The sequence below is a fragment of the Camellia sinensis genome, chromosome 12 (genome assembly GCF_055761805.1).
Source record: "Camellia sinensis isolate YWXY chromosome 12, ASM5576180v1, whole genome shotgun sequence".
NCBI lineage: Eukaryota > Viridiplantae > Streptophyta > Magnoliopsida > Ericales > Theaceae > Camellia > Camellia sinensis.
In genome coordinates, this window is record NC_138972.1 from 146,775,799 (window position 1) to 146,793,953 (window position 18,155).

The following is an 18,155-nucleotide window of genomic DNA, read 5'->3' on the forward strand; positions in this document are numbered from 1 at the left end:
TTGGAGGGGGGCCAACAAGCACCAACAAGACAACGACTTATGCTGTTGATAGAATGAGTGGCTACAAATTAATTACGAAGAGGACCAGAAGGATTATTATTTAAGAATGATTAATGAAAAAGTTATAATTTTTTAAATAAATTAAAATTTTACATGAATAATATATTTTGAGGGTTTTATAAAGTGAATGATTTAAATTATCAAAAATAATCTACAAATTCATAAGAAAAATACAACTCTTAAAAATTTATTTTAAATTTTAAAAATTAAGATAGGTGGTGGCTGAGAATTAGGGGTGTTTTGATTTAAAAGCTGACTTTCTAGATTTTTTTATTTTTTTTTTCATTGTTTAATATAAAAAATGATATGATTTAAAATGACGTAAAAGCAGTCTTTTGACTTTTTTAGTTTCTTGTCAAAATCCTATGATTTGAAATATTCTAAATATGTGAATTTTTGATTTTTTATAAAAAAAAAAGTGAAGAAAAATAAAAAAAATGAGGAAAAAAATAAAAAAGAAACAGATATTGGTTGATACAACCTAAATAAATAAATATATAAAAAATTACACTTTTTTAATAACTATAAATAAGCTAAAAACAAGTAAAACCACTTTCTCCACTCCTCACCAACGTAGGAATTTCCGTCCATTTTTTCTTCAATTTGTTCAACCAAAACCCAAACCAAAAAACCTTCCTCCACTCCTCCCCCTCGTTACTGTCGCCTCTCTCTCTCTCTCTCTCTCCCCATCACCTTCTCAATAAATTTCTCAAAACCTAAACCCACCCATCACAAACACCTCTCTCTCTCTCACTCTCTCACTCTCACATCAATGGCTTCGACACCTCTCTCTCACACTCTTTCCTCTCCTCTCAGCTCTCACCGAACCCACACCAACTTCTCTCTTTCTTTGCGTCGATCGATTTCTGTCTCCTCCTCTACAACCTCTTCTTCCATCTCCAGATCCCTCATTCTCCCGACCCAATCGAAGACCAATCGCACTTGTTTTGTATCTAATTGTTCTGCAGTTGGGAAACAAAACTCCACCGAAGAAGTTCCCATCGAATTCAGTATGCATTTGCTTCTTCTCTACCATCTCTCTCTCTCTCTCTCTCTCTCTCTCTCTCTAATTTTTTGAATTCACTGTTGCAGGGTACCCAGCGTTTCCGAGCGTGATTGATATCAATCAGATTCGCGAGATTTTGCCCCACCGGTAACTGTTTCTTTTTATGTTTTGGTTTAATTTCACTTTCACTTTTATCCCCTATACTCTATCACCATTTTGTCTATTTCATCTCAAAACTATTAATTTCATCTATTTAGTCTGTAAAGTTTGTTACTTTAGTTCATGTGGTCCAATTGAGGAAGATTGCAACTGTTGAAGCCTAATTTGATGGTTAAATGGGTCATTTTAAAATTTAAAACAATTTAAACATACAACCAAACATCCATCAAATTGGTTCAACTTTTACCCAACAAATGAACTTTTTTAACTATTACTGATTTGTATAATATTCTCTAATTGGACCAAATGAACGAAAATAACAAACTTTAGGGACTAGATAAATGAAATTGATAGTTTAAGGATAAAGTAGACAAAATGGTGATAGTTTAGGGGGTAGTAGTGAAATTAACCCATTTTCTGTCCTCCTTTTCTTTTTTGGGCAAGTTCACATTTATCCTTTTAAACTATGCTTATTTTTCTATTTTATCCTTAAACTATCAATTTAGTCCTAGAGTTCTCTAATTTTTGTTAATATGGTTGTCCAAATAATGAGTAATTTGATGGGAATAAGTTCATTTCAAAATTTAAACTACTTAAAACAATATAATTAAATCATCAAAAAATTTTATTTATTTATTTTTTAAAAACTTACTATTTTGAAATGAAGTGTGAAGGAGAAACCAGTGGCGGAGAAGAAGATGATTGTTTGGCTGTAGAATGGAAGCTATTTAATATAGAGCGAGTAACATGAGTGTTTTGTTGTATGATTTAGGTTGTCCAAATTTTAAATTTACTTTTTGCTCATTAGGTTAGGTTTCCACATTACTGACTTGGACAGGCTTTCAAATTGGGCTGTACGAACAAACTGAAAACATAAACTCTAGGAATTAAATAGATTAAATTGATAATTTAGTGATGAAATAGAAAAATGATAATAGTTTAGGGGTGCAAGTGAAATTAACCCCTTTTTTCTCACCAGTAAATGCATTCCAATCTGCTCCATTTTCTGCAACATTTGGGTCATAAATATGTTTTTGTTGTGTTTATAAAGAGTATAATTTGAAAACCCTTGTTGCATTTTTTTAGTTATGGTTCAATTCTGAATAAATTATCTACATGTAGATGGAAATTTATACCACTTTGTTTTTGTTTTTTTTTCTTTTGTCAGCTTTCCCTTTCTTCTAGTAGATAGAGTGATTGAATACAATCCAGGAGTTTCAGCTGTTGCTATTAAGAATGTAACAATAAATGATAACTTCTTTCCTGGGCATTTCCCTGAGAGGCCTATTATGCCTGGTGTCCTCATGGTTGAGGTAAATGCTACATACTTGCTTCCTAGGTCCTTTGCTTAATATGAATCATTGGCTAAGAGTTAGGTTTACAAGTGCATTCTTATTTAATGCTAGTGAGTTGAGTTGTGAATTTTTTTGGGTGCTTTTCTAATGTCAGCACTTCTTCAATCTGGCTCATTCTGCAGCTGAGTTTATCTTTTTAAATTTAGGTATTTTTGTGCCTGTTATTTGTGCTCTTGAAGCTCTTGAATCACTGACTAGAAATGTTAATAAGCTATAAAATTGGCTTATTCTCACTGAAAAATGAATGATTTTTGTGTTTCCTCGCTCTGTCATCACATATTGATTTAGATGATTCTTGAGAGTTTTCTTTTTGCAACTATTACTGTCAACTCTTTCAGCAAACCTTGGGTTGGGATATATTCTCGGTGTATCCACTCAAATTTGCACATTACACAATGAATATGCTATTGTTATTGGAAAGCCTGGAGTAGATAAATGGAAATGAATTATAGAAAATCAGAAAACATATTTTGCTAATTTGTGCCTAAAGTTTATGTATTGGTAGCAAATGTGTTTTGGATTGTATTTGGTAGCAGATGCCTCTTGAAAATCAATTTCTTTTTGTTGTTGATCCAAAAAAAAAAAAAAAAAGAAGAAGAAAGAAAAGAAAAAAAGGTGAACAATGATAATCTCAACATACATGAAACATGGAATGTGAATCTTCTAGCAATGGATTTAATACAAGGTGTGGTTCAAAATATGTTATCTTACTTCCTTTTTCATTGATTGTGTTAAGGTTGGTTAAGTGGGGTTTTATTACAAGTGATGTATGTGAACCCCTTCCATTGAGCCATTTTCTAGACAATTTTTGTTCTATTTTGATTGTGAATGTTTAGTGGTAAATTTTCACTAATAGGTAGGATTCACTGATTAAGTGTTCAAAAAGAATAATGTCCTCAAAATCCCTTGAAGCCTATTCTTCTTTTTGATTATTACCACCTATGCATAGTTTAAGATTTAGTTCACTCTAATTTCTATAGCATAGCATCTACAAAAGATACAGTATGCAATAGTGAGCAAGAATACTGACTATGGAGAAGTTTTAGATTGTCATGTATAGCATAGCATCTACAAAAGATACAGTATGCAATAGTGAGCAAGAATACTGACTATGGAGAAGTTTTAGATTGTCATGTAAAACCAAACGAGGTTTCTGTTTTTAGATTCCGTGTTCAATAATATGATTCTTTTGTAGTTTCTCATCCTTTGCTTTAATGAGTTCAAGTGTAATGGGGGCACAGGGTAAGCAATCTTAATATGATAATTGTGACTATTTTTTTTCATGGGACTTGCAGAATGTTAATAGTATAATGTTTAGCAAAAGAATCTTTTCACTTTTAATTCATTATTGAAAATTGGGAAAGTCGGCTGGTGGTCACTTGACTTCTCTAGAATCACTGAACAGTAGAACAACTACAAGATTGCTAATTGCTTCTTTTTGGATAGTTGGATTATCTTTTTTTAGTTATTTAAATTTTTTATAAATAAATACACTGTATTCTCCTATAAGCAGCTTCTTGGGAAGTTTTAGGGAAAATGAGGTCATAGTGGACTTGGAGTCAACATAGAGGGCTTTTAGGTGAAATTTGTATTGGAGGTGGAGGAGGCCTAAATCTTCATTCATATTGGCATGAATAAGTCTGATTTAGGAATTAGACTATGATTCAAAAAAAAGTAAGGAGCAAAGTCCCATGACATTGACTGAAGTATCTGGCTGTACCTTAAAATGTCTGGTTTCCTTAATATGTAAAATTATCGAACCTGTACTGAAAAAAGAAATAATATAGAGTAGATTATTAGATCCCATGACATATTTCTATTTCTGTAATTCTATTATAGAGTTGTCGAAAGAATGTTTTTGTCTTGATTAATGTTCAAAATATTGTTTTGAGAATTATTTATTTTATTTTTTTGATAAATATGTGAAATATCATATGAAAGAAACATATAATAGTGAGAAGGAAAACTTCAGTTTGTGTTACTTGTGGACTGGCATAGCTAATACATGTGAAATAAGGACAAATTGATGTCTACTCCACACATTAAACTGTGAGGGATCTGGATGAACGTGCGGTTTTGCATTTCCAAAACCACAAATTTTTGGTGTGATTAGAAGTTACATGTGAGTTGATTACTTGATTAGTTTTTTACCCTTCCACGGCTTGATTTAGGAGCTTTATGTTATTTGAGCTACTGCCTGTCGGGTTTTGATAAGTAATGGGATGCACACCTATATCTGTGCATGTTTAATAACTTTCAATATTAGTTAGTTAGATATAACTGTAGAGCTCAACGTGTTTTAGCATTGCTCCTCTAGAGAAGACCAATTCTTGCATCACTAATAATTTTTCTTCACAAATTCACAATCATACATGTTCTGGTTACTGAATGATTGTTGAAACATTTGTAAGTAATCTGATAGAAATATAAGCATCTAAAAATTAAAATATATGCATCTAAGAAGAGGTATATTATACTTTTGATATACCTTTAAAAGAACTGGAAATATTTTCATTCTGTATTTTGGATAGTTGATTGTAGGATTTTGAAAAACTAGTCTTTGTTTTGGACCAATAATTTGGAAAAACTCACTGGTTATACCATTGTTTGTTCATTATCTCAAATTGGCACTTGTATATATGTCTACAATCACTAAATTGATATTTGCATACGCCTGCTAACATTTGGGTTAGTGCTTGTATAATGAATAAATAATGATGATGCGGATGACTGTTGTATCCAGGCAATGGCACAGGTCGGTGGCATAGTCATGCTGCAGCCAGAAGTGGGAGGATCCCGTGACAACTTCTTCTTCGCTGGAATCGACAAAGTCAGATTCCGGAAGCCAGTTATTGCAGGAGACACATTGGTGATGAGAATGACACTCATCAAGCTACAGAAACGGTTTGGAATAGCGAAGATGGAAGGGAAGGCATACGTCGGAGGCGAGGTGGTATGTGAGGGTGAATTTTTGATGGCTATGGGTAGTGAATGATATTGATGTCTGCAACTGATATTGTTAAAATTTTTGCAGTATCTGTTGATTTTCTGATTTTCTTTCCTTTGTTTTTTTAGCAAAACCTAAGGCAACCTCTCCATTTTGTTGTTGTTAGAACTGTTGAGCATCTATTTTATCTTTAGACAAAGTCTACATTAATATGACCTAAATGCTCAGTAGCTTTTCAGTAATGTTGGTTTTCATTTAAAAAAAATATGTTAATTGCTCTACATTGTCTCATTTTGTATTGAAGTTTGCCAAATGCCCAGTAGTCTCTTTCATTATTGTTGGTGTTACAACTTACTTTAAAATGTTCACATATAGTCATTTTGTCTTGAAGTTAGACTAATGGATCATATGATGATTTGAAGCAATACTAGATATATTACTACACAATGTATTACATATTGTACACATATTACTCACATCTTGAAAAGATAATTTGAGGATTGTGAATTTCTCTCTAATACCTTCGACCAGTTTTACAAACCAAGAGCTCCTAGAGGTGTCTTCCCTTGTCCAGCCTCAAAATAAAAAATCAACATAGCCGACATAGCAATCCTGGCATGCTTAATCTCAGCCAGCTTCAGCCTCTCCAGCTTCTCTGTGTCCGGAACGTATACTCCGTTGACGATTGTCCCGGCCAGGCACAATGGGTCAAAGAATTTGCCGCCTGGGTATCCCTGGTCACCGGTGGCATTGGCAAAATTCTCCGCCGTTCTCGACCATGGGGTGGCCCACTCAACAGACTGCGACTCTGGGTTGAAGAAATCAACCCATCTCTTGCTCTCTACCCATCCCATGAGGAGGAGTTGGGTGCCGAGGAGGGTGCCGAAGGAGAAGGGAGCAATGGCGCTGGGGTCAGCACCGGCTTCAAACCAAGGGATTCCGCTCCAGGCTTGCCCAACAAAGATGCCGACCACCGCAGCCATTGCCCACCGGCCATGGATGAGCTCGGCCTCTCTGTACCACTTGAGGAATGCAGGGTCCTTTCCCAGGCCCAGAGGGTCAAAACCATAGTCCCCTGGTAGCCTGGATCAAGTAACTCAATTTAACACATGTATAGAGAGATTGGGTTGTGCTTTTAAGGAAACATTTTTTACAGTCTGTAAGGAAAGTGTTTTCGATGGAGCATAAGTTTTCATGTGTTCTTGGAAAGACGAAAGCAGAGAACGAAAATACACACAAAAAGATAGGGGACTTACGAGTCATCGAGCCATTCGGGGTTGATGAAGCTGCCACCACCTTTGACAGCAGGGATCCAAGACTTCTTAAGAGCAGCAGCCAGCAGAACAAACTTCTTAGGAGCCACCACACCGCCACCAAGTGATCTAGCTCCAATGGTTGCAGACAACAACAACGTCTGGCTTCTTTTCCCACCGGACAAGAAGGGAGAGCCCACTGGAGCTGATGTTGCAGCCATTTCTCTCTCTCTCTCTCTCTCTCTCTAAATATATATATGGTGGTTGCCTGAGCTTGTCCTAAGATGCACAATGAGCTTGTTATTCCATTATATGTGGCAAGTGATGAGATGAGAGAGATCAAAAAGGGTGCTGTGTGAGGAGCCAAGTAGGATAAGTGAAATCTGCAGATGAAGTGTAAGATCTCTCAGTGGATAGATTTTGGACCAATGGGATCCTGCGCTACATCTTTATATTGTCTCCAACCACGTGGACTCAGATGAATTCTCTCCCATTGAGTATCAAAATTGGCTGTTGGGCTCGGTAGTAGACTTGGTCATTTGAATTCACTCAACTGAATATTTATATAAAATATAAGATGATCAAACGTGATAATAATATAATCAGATCATATTTATCTTAAAAAATCAACAATCTATTGTCAAAATAATACTTACTATTAAATTTATTTATTTTTTATTAAAAAAAAATACTATTAGATTAGGTAATTATTGATATATGATTAAGTGATTTTTGAATACATGATCTATTTAATAGATCTTATAATATGAATGGTTTGTGATGTGGGTAAGCCTGGTTGAGATCTGAGTAGTCGACACAGAGTCGCCACTTACTATTGCTCTTGCAGATCAGGACCACGTTTGACAACCATCTAGGGTAGTCCACGTTTTTGATGAATTGTGCCTCAAGGAGCTTGTCAACCTCTGCGGCAATAAGAGTATTGCGCTCAGGATGAAAGATGCGCTGCTTCTGGCGGTAAGGTCGGAAATGAGGTTCAATGTTGAGGCGATAGGTTATGAAGGAGGGGTCAATACCCGACATGTCTGAATGGGTCCAGGCAAAGATATCATTGTGCTCAGTCAGGAGGGCAGTAAGGTCGGCTTTTGCTTAGGGGGATAGTTGGCTGCCGATTTCGGCAGTTTTCGCTGGGTTGGTGGGGTCGATGGGAACCTCCATGAGTTCCTCCACGGGTTCTCCTCTGATCAACTCGTCCTCATCTCGGACGTCAAGTCCTTCAATGATCATAGCTTCCTTCAACTTGACTTCTTTTAGTGAGGCAACATAGCATTCCCTGGCCACGGTCTGCTCTCCCTTTACAGTTCCGACCCCCAGATCGGTGGGAAACTTAACGGCAAGGTGATAAGTTGATGTGATAGCTTGGAAGACATTTAAAGCAGTGCGGCCAAGGATGATGTTGTAGGCGGATGGGCAGTCGACAACAAGGAAGGTGAGCAACTTTGTAGTTTGCCATGGGTACTCGTCGATTGTGATGGGAAGATCAATGGAGTCGATGGAGGTGACCCGGTCGCCAGTGAAACCAACCAAAGGGGTTTGGAGAGGAGACAAACTTTCCTCCCCAATTTTGAGCTAGCGAAAGCAGTTGAGAAAGATGATGTCTGAAGAACTGTCGTTGTCGATGAGAACTCGTCTGACCTTGTAGTTGGAGAGGAGGGCAGAAATGACGAGAGGGTCATCATGAGGGTAGCGGATGCCTGTATAGTCGGCGTCCGTGAAGGTGATAGGCTCGGTCCACTGCTTGGGCTGTTTGGAGGGTCGATCGACCGTGGCAACTGCTTTGTTTGAGCCTTGCCTGATCTTCCTGAGTTCTGCCCTCTGAGCCGAGCGGGATGGTCCCCCGCAAGCAAGGCCGCCTGAAATGACTTTGATCTCGCCAACAGGTGGAGGGGGGTTGCCTGGCGGCCGAGGTTGCTGTGGAGGGTGATCATGGCCTTGGTTAGGTTGGGCTGGCTGCCAGGGGGGGTGCGCCGGCGGTTGTTTCTGAGGGGCTCAATTCTTTGTCTCTGCTGAGGGCGGGTGTCCGTGAACCGGCTAAGACGCCTTGGCGTATGAGGGTCTCGACCTGATTTTTGAGGTTAACGCACTCATCGGTGTTATGGTCATGGTCCTGGTGGAAGCGGCAATATTTGGACTGGTCTTTCCGATTGGAAGGGGTTCGTGACGGTTGGGGCCATTTAAGGGGGTAGTCCCGCTGGATCTGATTGAGGACTTGTTCCATGGGGGAGTTAAGGGGTGTGTAGCGCTCGAACCGACCGGGTGGTTGGGCCGGTGCCGATCGGTCAGCTTGGGGGGGCCGGTCGGTATAATGTGGTGTTTGACTATTATATTGGGTGTTTCTGGGTTCTGAGTCTTTTCTCTTTTCTCTGGGGGCCGGGTTTTTGCTTATTGGATCTTGCCCGGCGGCTAGGGAATCCTCAGCATTCATGTATTTTTGGACTTTGGAGAGTAGTGTCGCTATGGAGGTCGGGGGGTTTTTAGAGAGGGAGAACAGGAAATCGGACGACTGCAGACTGACCATGAAAGTAGTGAGGATGACCTTGTCATCATTTTCCGCTACTTGCAGGGCCTCGGTGTTGAAATGGGTAACAAAACTGCGTAGCGACTCCCCCTCGGTCTGTCGAATGTTGAAGAGTTGGGTTGCCGGGCGTCCCTGGCGCTGGGCTCCAATAAAATAGCTGAGGAAGGAGTCATTGAGATGCTGGAAAGTGGAGACGGAGTCTGCTGGTAACTGGCTAAACCACAGCCGAGCTGACCCTTTCAGTGTCACGGGGAAAGCTTGACACATGATCTCGTCAGGGAATGCATGGAGGATCGTGAGGGTTCTGTAGGTCTCCAGATGGTCGACTGGGTCCGTCGTACCCTCAAAAGAGTCGATGGTGGGCATCTTGAACTTGGGGGGTAGAGGTTTGTCGCGGATGGAGGCGACAAATGGTGAGTTTGCTGTGGTAGAGGGTTTATGCTGGATGTTCTGCATGACCCCTTGGAATTGGAGCTTTATGGCTCGGAGTTCCGCGTCCCAGAGAGGGATGTGGTCACCTCCGGAGGGCAATGGGGGCTGGACGCTGCTAGCCTCTCCTTCAAGGATTGGTGGCGAGATCGATGGTTGTGGGCCCCGGGGTGGTAGGTTTATACCTGGAGGAGGGGGTTGCAAACCTTCTCTGTTGGGCGGATTGGGCTGCGGAATAGTATGGCTCGGGCTTGTTCGTAGTTGGGGGAAATATCGGGAGGTGGTTGAGGGGGCATAGGAAGGTTTCTTTGGAGTAGGGCATTGATCAGGGCTTGGTTTTGCTCGGCCATGCGGTTAATGCTGTTGGTAAGCTCGATAAAATATTATGGTGAGTTGTTTAGATTGGGGGGATCGGCTTGGTGGTCGGCAGCATTTTGGTGAGAAGCCATGGATCTAGTCGTGACCATGCACTTCTATGCGTAGCGGAAAAGGGGTATTGGAACAGGGTCTCTGGCGACAGTGAACACAACTGGCGTGAGGAGCAAAGTGTTCCCACAGACGGCGTCAACTGATGATACAGTTACTATACAACGGGTCCCAGGTGGAATGGGTAGGACTAATCCACGCTTCTTCAACTGGTAACTGAGTGTTCAAGCCTACCAGAAAACCTGCACAGGAGTTCAATGGGGAATGGGGAGTCCCCTAGCGAACCCTCCGACGAGCAAGTTAGAGAGAGAGAGAAGTGAAATGTAGAGAGATGAATTGGAGATAGAAAAACTTAGCCTTCTTCTTGTCTTCAACGTTTGCTTATATCCTTTGGTCATCATTTCGCTGTCCCTTCCGACCTGCCATCTTGGCCGAAAGTCTATGCTGTAGCTTACCTTGTTCAGGGTAAGGGGGTGCTGCTCCAACGGAGAGATGTTGTCGTAATAAATGCTGTGATGGGCTGCATTAATGGTGATGTGCAGTGGCAATAACTTTGCAGATTTTTGTCTGCTGATGTGGCTTGTTCTTTACCTGCTGTATGTCTGAATGTCATTGGCTCTTTATGCTACGTTGGATTCCAACTGTTCTGAACTTTACTAGCTGGGTTATGTATTGGGCTCCAAGTGATAGGCTTGGATTGTTCATAGTAGGCTATGGCCTTTATAGGCTTACCCACGTCAGTTTGAATGAAATTGATTTTATACATTTATTAAAGACACATAATCCCAAGCCTTGACTTTGTAAGCAATTAATTAATAAAATTATGTGTTAGTACTACAACTTAAATACAAAATAATGTTAATAGATTAATATCTAATAACAAAATTTAATAATGTAATATATATATATATATACTAGTTCAGAAAGGCACGGGCTATTATTACAGTATATTTGAGTTTTATATTTTGATAATTTTTAAAAATTAAAATATTGTTCTATGAAATTGATTAGAATAAAACATTCAATATATAATAAAATTATGTGGTATGATATGTATTATTTTTTGATTTATTATACACCCAATGATATAGACTCTAATTTTATTACCATCATTTTGGGTGAATTTATGATTCTTTAACATTTCCTCCGAATTTATAAAAAAAATTATGGTGTGTAACTTTTCTGAATAAATAAATATAAAACAAATATTAAGATAATTCTCATATCTAAAAAAAAAACTATTAAGATAATTCACTTAACTAATAAAGAAGCAAGAGAAAATATATATATACACAAATGACTAATTTTATTAATACATAACTTATATTCATATAACAAATGACCAATTTTATTAATAAATAAATCATTAAGTAAATTAACAATTTTTAATGATATGAAAAATATTTTTTAGTCAACAATTTTGTTAATAAATAAATCATTAAGTCAATTAACAGATTTTAATGATATGAGAAATATTTTTCAATAAACAATTTTGATAATTTATTATTGTATAGTAGAATAGTTTTTTTTCCCCTGAGTATTGTGTTAAATAAAAATTTATAATAAACGATATCTGTAATTTCTAGTATTATATGGCCGATTCATATTTTAAACAAACCTTATGAGTGTATTTGTAATTTGTTAAAAAATAAAAGATTTATATTTCATAATTGACTAAAAATATTTACATAATTATGAAAAAATCTGTTTCATAATTGACCAATAATGTTTGAGTAATTACGAAAAAACATGTTGCATAATTGATCAAGAATGTTTGCATAATTATGAAAAAAATCTTCACTTAACATATAGGCCACCATTAATAAATTATTCAAAATAAAATATAAAATAAAAAAATAAATTTCAAACAATTAAGCAATTCCCTCATATATATATATATATATATATAATTTGTGGTTGGAGTTAAAATTCAAAACATTATTTCCAAGCCCGCTCATTATAAGAAACGGGCCTGAAAAAGTTATTCAACATGGTCTACGTAACCTTAGTCATGGGCAGTTTTGGATAGGTTGGGCTAAAATGAATAAATAATTTATGGGTAATATACCAGCCGGTCTTACTTTTTTGAGTTATTATTTATTAGGTATCGCCTTATATTTTTATGCATTATTAAGTTTTATTATAATTTTTTTCTCATTTTTGCCCTTGTTTTGTTTTATTTTTTTGTAGTTTCCCTTTTTGTTTTTGAACTCCAAATTGCGAACCACGATTTGGCCACCAACTATCACTTTCGACAGTCAGCGACCACCTCTGACCTTTCGCGACCATTATTGACCTCCGGCAACTATCTTCGACCTTCAACAATATTTTTTTTTGGCCATTTTTCATCTCCAACACATCACTACCGCAACCACTTACTTAGATCCGTTAGCGATAAGAGAAAAATAGAAAAAAAAAAAAAATTAAAAGAATGAAGAAGAGAGAAGAGAAACCATTACTAGAGAAGAATTCTCATTATTTTATGCTGTCACAAATCAAGACAAAGAATCAAAAGTTAGATTCAGTGATAAATTTATCATGCAACAAATCTCAACCAGAGTTGCAGTGATAAATTTATCACTGTTGAATTTGTTAAAAAATTTACAAATAGCAAATTTGATTTGAGAGAGAGAGAGAGGGGTATCACCACATTCTATTATGAAGTATTGATAAATTTATTTATTTTGTATGTACTCTGTCATTCCATTGATAAAATACCCACACTTACACCTACAAATCTATAATCTGATAAGTTTACCATTCATAAATTACTGAGTGATAAATTTATTATTGAATTAAGTAACAAATTTATCAGATTAGTTACACATCTGTAGAAGATCAACAACACCCTTCAATGCATTGATTAGATACTTCGCATCCCAAACTGGTGATGGAGGAAGATGGTGGCAACGACGATGTTGAAGATGGTAGATCGGTGATGGAGGAAGATGGTGGCAATGACGATGCCGAAGATGGTAGATTGATGATGGAGGATTGCGGTGTTGAAGCTAGCAGATGAATGAGGGAGAAGGAGCAATAGTAATGGAAACGAGGGAGAATGATGGTGGTGTTAGGCGAGAGATGAGGAGAACGACGACGTTGGTTGAGGTGAGTGCTGTTGACAATGATAGATGAAGATGATGGTTGAGCCGAGCAACAAATGGTGATGGAGGAGGAGGAAATGGTGTTTCAGTGACAGAAATAGGAAAGAGAGAGAGAGAGAGATAGATGTGTCTGAATTTAGGATAAAATCACTCAACTAAATGTAAAGGGTAAAAATAGAAGATGGGCTAAATTATTTTATGTCAGGTCTTTATGAGAATTAAGTCCTATTGCTTGTAACTCCCCCCATAATTTATCCACTATTTTTTTTTTTTTTTTGCTAAAGAGAGAATCTATAAATATTATGAATATTTGATTATATAAAAATCCAACAACATATAAGTATATACTAAAATATTATGTAATTTTTATTTGCTTATATTTTCTTTATGAGAGACTAAAAAAAAAAATGAGAGTTTATAATAAAAATATGAATGGCAATGCTGGTGAAAAATTCACATTAAGCCTTGTTTTGTGCAATTTTTTTTATTTATAAATTAAAAATTAAAAAATTAAAGATCAGATAGTCTCATCAAATTCAGCCAAATAATTTAAATCCACTTCATTTACCATCCTAACTCATAGCATGACTCCCATCTAAAAAAAGAAACTCATAGCATGACAACACTGAAATGTTGAACTATGCTAAAAGACTCTTGCAAGCTAACATGGAGTGGTTTGAAAAGTGATTTTTTTTAAATAATTTTTAAAATTTTTAATTAAAATACGAGACCAAAAAAATTAAAATACTTGAAATTGCATTTTGTAAAAAAATATATAAAAATAGAGAGAATGGAAGGAATTTTGAATTTTTTTAATATAACTTTTTAACTTTTCACTATTTTATCATCCTACCCAAAACCACCTCAAAAGTGAAAAAAGTTGGATGCATGAGGAAGGTTTAAAAAGAAGAGTACTTTGTGAAGAGATCACACATACACCTTTTTGCATAAAAAGTGCATAATAATCATATATATGGCAGTATATTTTAAAGGGTTTAAATTCCACCGAAAAATAAAAATGATTCCCTATAGATTGATTATGTTCATGAGGGGCCCATGGCATACCACGCCCAAGAGGAGGAGTGACAGCTCATCCAACCAGAAAGAAAAAAAAACATACACCCCTATCTCTGTCTAAAAGGAAAAAATTATTGCAATGGTAATACTACGTTAATATTGACAAGTAATTTTATTATTGTTGATATGATATAACTGTTACATTCAGGTTTTACTTATTATTAGAGCCAGCAAACCTCAATCACAGAAATAATGGGTGTTACATTTTTCTAATTGATATATAATTTTTTTTAGGGTCCAGCTTGTCTCAAGTTGAGATTAAGACTGGACCCGTCCAGTTCGGCTCACGGGGTCTATTTTTGGGGCCCGTTTTGATAATTCGAACCGTTCAATGTGTAGAAATCGTCGAGTACTACATGCCAGTAAAAAATCACGTTGATCGGATATCAATAGCTATGTGATCAAATCAGTTTTATATAAAAAAAATAGACGGTGAAACAATTAACGGTTGATAAAAAACTATTTTGTTCACATAGCTATCGATATCCGATAAATGTGATTTTTTACAGACATATAATACTCGACGAATTCTACACATTGAACGGTTCAGATTATCAAAACGGGACTCGTGGTGGGCCCCCACGGACCCAACAGTACGGTCCAGTCCAAGCCACTGCCTTTTTTTTATTCAATAGTAAGATTTTGCTGATAATGAATCTTATAAACTTAAATTTTTAATTTTGTTTAAATTTTTTATTTATGTATCACTTTTCATTGAAATTCCACTTTAATATCTAAACATGAGAAATAAAATTGATCAAAATATGTAATCTAATTTTATAATTTCATCTCCGAGAACACAACCATATATAGTTGAGAAATTTGGAGTGGGTGACCACCCTAAGTTTTCAAATTGAAGCACAAACCGTGCAAAAAGTTGGACATGAGCCCATGACATCAAATGGGGTGGGTGAAGTGGGGCTAAATACTAATTTGGTTCCAAAACAAAAGGTGGGGCTAATCATTATTAGGGTGTGAAATGTTGAAGCCAGTGTTCCATTTGCAAATATCTAGAGATACATGCTTTGATTGGCATAAATCTTGGTCTAAAGTTAATATGCAGTCAAGGCTTGCAATTAGGCTTTTAATGTGTGTTAACCATGATCACTCCTCCAAGATTCCTGAGTTCATGTTCACCCTTTTAGCAAATGAAAAATAAATAAATAAATAAATAAAATAAAATAAAATAAAATCCCTCCTTTCTCACAGATGCTTCAGTTCATGCTTTTGCGACATGACTACCTCGGATAATTATTAAGAGTATGAGTCTCTTAAGATTGAGCAAATTATAATATAAAATTGTGATTTTTAATTTTATAGGACTCATATTTGAATGTTTGTTTGGTTATAATTTATATCATTCAGGTTAGATTTTGATGGATGTTCTATTTTGGAAACTTGGCTAAAAGTCACTTTTTCATTTTTAACTTATTTTGGATCATGTTATCTCTTTATTTTTTTTTATACATTTTTTTAAAAAGTCAAAAAAATCAGCTTTTAACTTACTTTTCAAAATAAACCACAAAATTAGAGGATTTTTAATCCTACACCGAATAATGCAAAATAAACACGAACAAGAAGGGATTTATATACCTACTAATTTAGCTGGATAATAATTATTCTATAAATTATTAATTTTCTCATTATTAATCTTGCTAGTCAAACAGGACTTCAAAATTGATATTATTAGTGCAGTGATCTTAATTTATTATGTAATATAAGATTTTTTTATTAGTAAAACAATATCAACTTACCTTTGTTATGTATTTGAAGATAAAAATTAACCCACCTAATGCATTCCACAATTTCTTATTTATATAAAAAAAAAATAACACAAATAATATTATATAATATTTTGAGACTACTTATTAATCGACACTCTCATTTCTGTCTTTGAAAGTTGTATTTGCACTAGAAAAACACCTCATAGGACGGGTCCCTTCCTTGAAACATGATACATCATGAATTGGCTTTGGCACATCTGTTTTGCAGCTGGTCCACTGGGAATTGGGGTGGAATTCGGATGGAGTGAGGGATTATTCAGGATTTAAAGTTGTCCTAGTTTGAATTTTAATTTAAATTTGATTGTCCTGAGTGTTATTTTATTTATTTTTATTTTTATTTTTATTTTTATTTTTTTGAATCTAACCTAATTAATAATAATAATAATAATAATTATTATTATTATTTTCAACTGACCCAATTAACAAGATATGTAATTAAAAATCTAAAAAATGAATAAGAATTCTTTCATCTCTAATGGTAGATATTATATAGTGAATTTTACATGTACAATTTATTGTATAAATATACAAATTATATGAAATGAAATGAAATAGTAATATATTACTAAAGATACAACTTTTGTTTATGATCTATTTATCCAAGCCTAAACCCAAAACCGACCCCTAGTCTGAATTGGCTTGCCCAAGCCCAAGTTCAAAATATACTTGGGTTGAGATTTTTTTTGGGGTTGTCTCTAGCATAGTTTAGTTTATGTCATGTGGATTCATTTGGAATTTACATAAATAATTTAAATTATTTATCACATATAATTCATGGAGAAAAATATTTAAAAAATTATATTAATCAAATATTGATATTATTAATTAAAAATTTTCCAAAAAATGAGTATTTTATTTTTAAAATCACATTATTGTTCCTTTTTTTTTTTTGTGTGTTTAAATTTTTATTAAAAAAATTAAAATGAAAATATTTCAAAAACAGCAGCAAATAACTTCATGTCGTCCCTTATGTGAGAAAGGACCGAACAAGAACTCTCAGATTACCCACCACGTGTACACTTACATCTCTACTCCACTCAAAAACCGATCATTATTGTGCACCATGTGCGCATGGCGCAACCCATTCTTCTCCCCGCAACCTCCGATTCTCCCTTTTCACATCCTAATAAAGCATCCTTTTCTCTTCACCCACGGGAAGTTATCGATTCGTTTAAGATATTGCGACGTGGTAATCTAATGATATTGTGAAGGATAGTATCTCACAAATTTATATTCAATAATTAAAAAATATAAAAAGATATAATAAATTATAATTGATGAGAGATATATGTGATGGACTAACTAATAATTTTCAATGATGCTATACGCATCAATTAGTATATTAAAATATCAGTGATATTATATGTACTAATTAATGTATATACTAGTGTACCAACTAGTGCTATAATATTATTATTAACCACATTTATTATATTGCAAATACTCAAAACCATACAAATGTTGTCACATCATCTGTTAGTATATTAGTGTGTATATTAATTGATACATATAGCATTATTCTTATAATATTACAATTTTAAAAGAATAATGTTATATGTATCAACTAGTGTACTAATTAATATATCAATTGATGATGTAACGTAATTTAAGAAGTTTTTAATATTTATAATTTGCATAATGAGTAGAATCAATAATAATGTCATAGCTAGTGTTGATACACTAGGTAATACACTAATTGGTGCATGTAGCACCATCGATTTTAAAATTATAACTCATTATATAAATTATAAAAATTTAATGAATAATGTTATATATACCAATTAATGTATACATTAGTTTACTAACAGATGATATGACATTATTTGTATGATTTTGAATATTAGTAACTTGTATACTAATAAATGTGGTCAATAATAAAATCATAAAACTAGTTGATATACTAATGTGTACACTAATTAGTGCAAGTAATACTACCGAAATTTAATATTAATAAAATTATATCACATCATTTATTAATATACTAATTAATATATTAATTAATTCGTACCCCCGTCTCTC

At 35.0% G+C, this 18,155-nt stretch overlaps 2 protein-coding genes across 2 annotated transcripts; one reads left to right on the forward strand and one right to left on the reverse strand.

Annotated features, from left to right (window-relative positions):
* The first annotated feature begins 580 nt into the window (after positions 1-580).
* Positions 581-5,808, forward strand: LOC114283191 (uncharacterized). Its single transcript, XM_028226020.2, has 4 exons — positions 581-1,070; positions 1,153-1,213; positions 2,394-2,538; positions 5,324-5,808. Exons 1-4 carry the CDS (start codon positions 833-835, stop codon positions 5,573-5,575), a joined length of 696 nt encoding a protein of 231 aa, XP_028081821.2. The 5' UTR covers positions 581-832; the 3' UTR covers positions 5,576-5,808.
* Positions 5,809-5,939: 131 nt separating this feature from the next.
* On the reverse strand, positions 5,940-7,282 carry LOC114283189 (chlorophyll a-b binding protein CP24 10A, chloroplastic). The gene is made up of 2 exons (XM_028226019.2): positions 6,784-7,282; positions 5,940-6,610 (listed from the first exon to the last, which is right to left on the reverse strand). The coding sequence occupies exons 1-2, from the start codon at positions 6,999-7,001 to the stop codon at positions 6,061-6,063; spliced, it is 768 nt and encodes a 255-aa protein (XP_028081820.1). The 5' UTR covers positions 7,002-7,282; the 3' UTR covers positions 5,940-6,060.
* Positions 7,283-18,155: the final 10,873 nt, after the last annotated feature.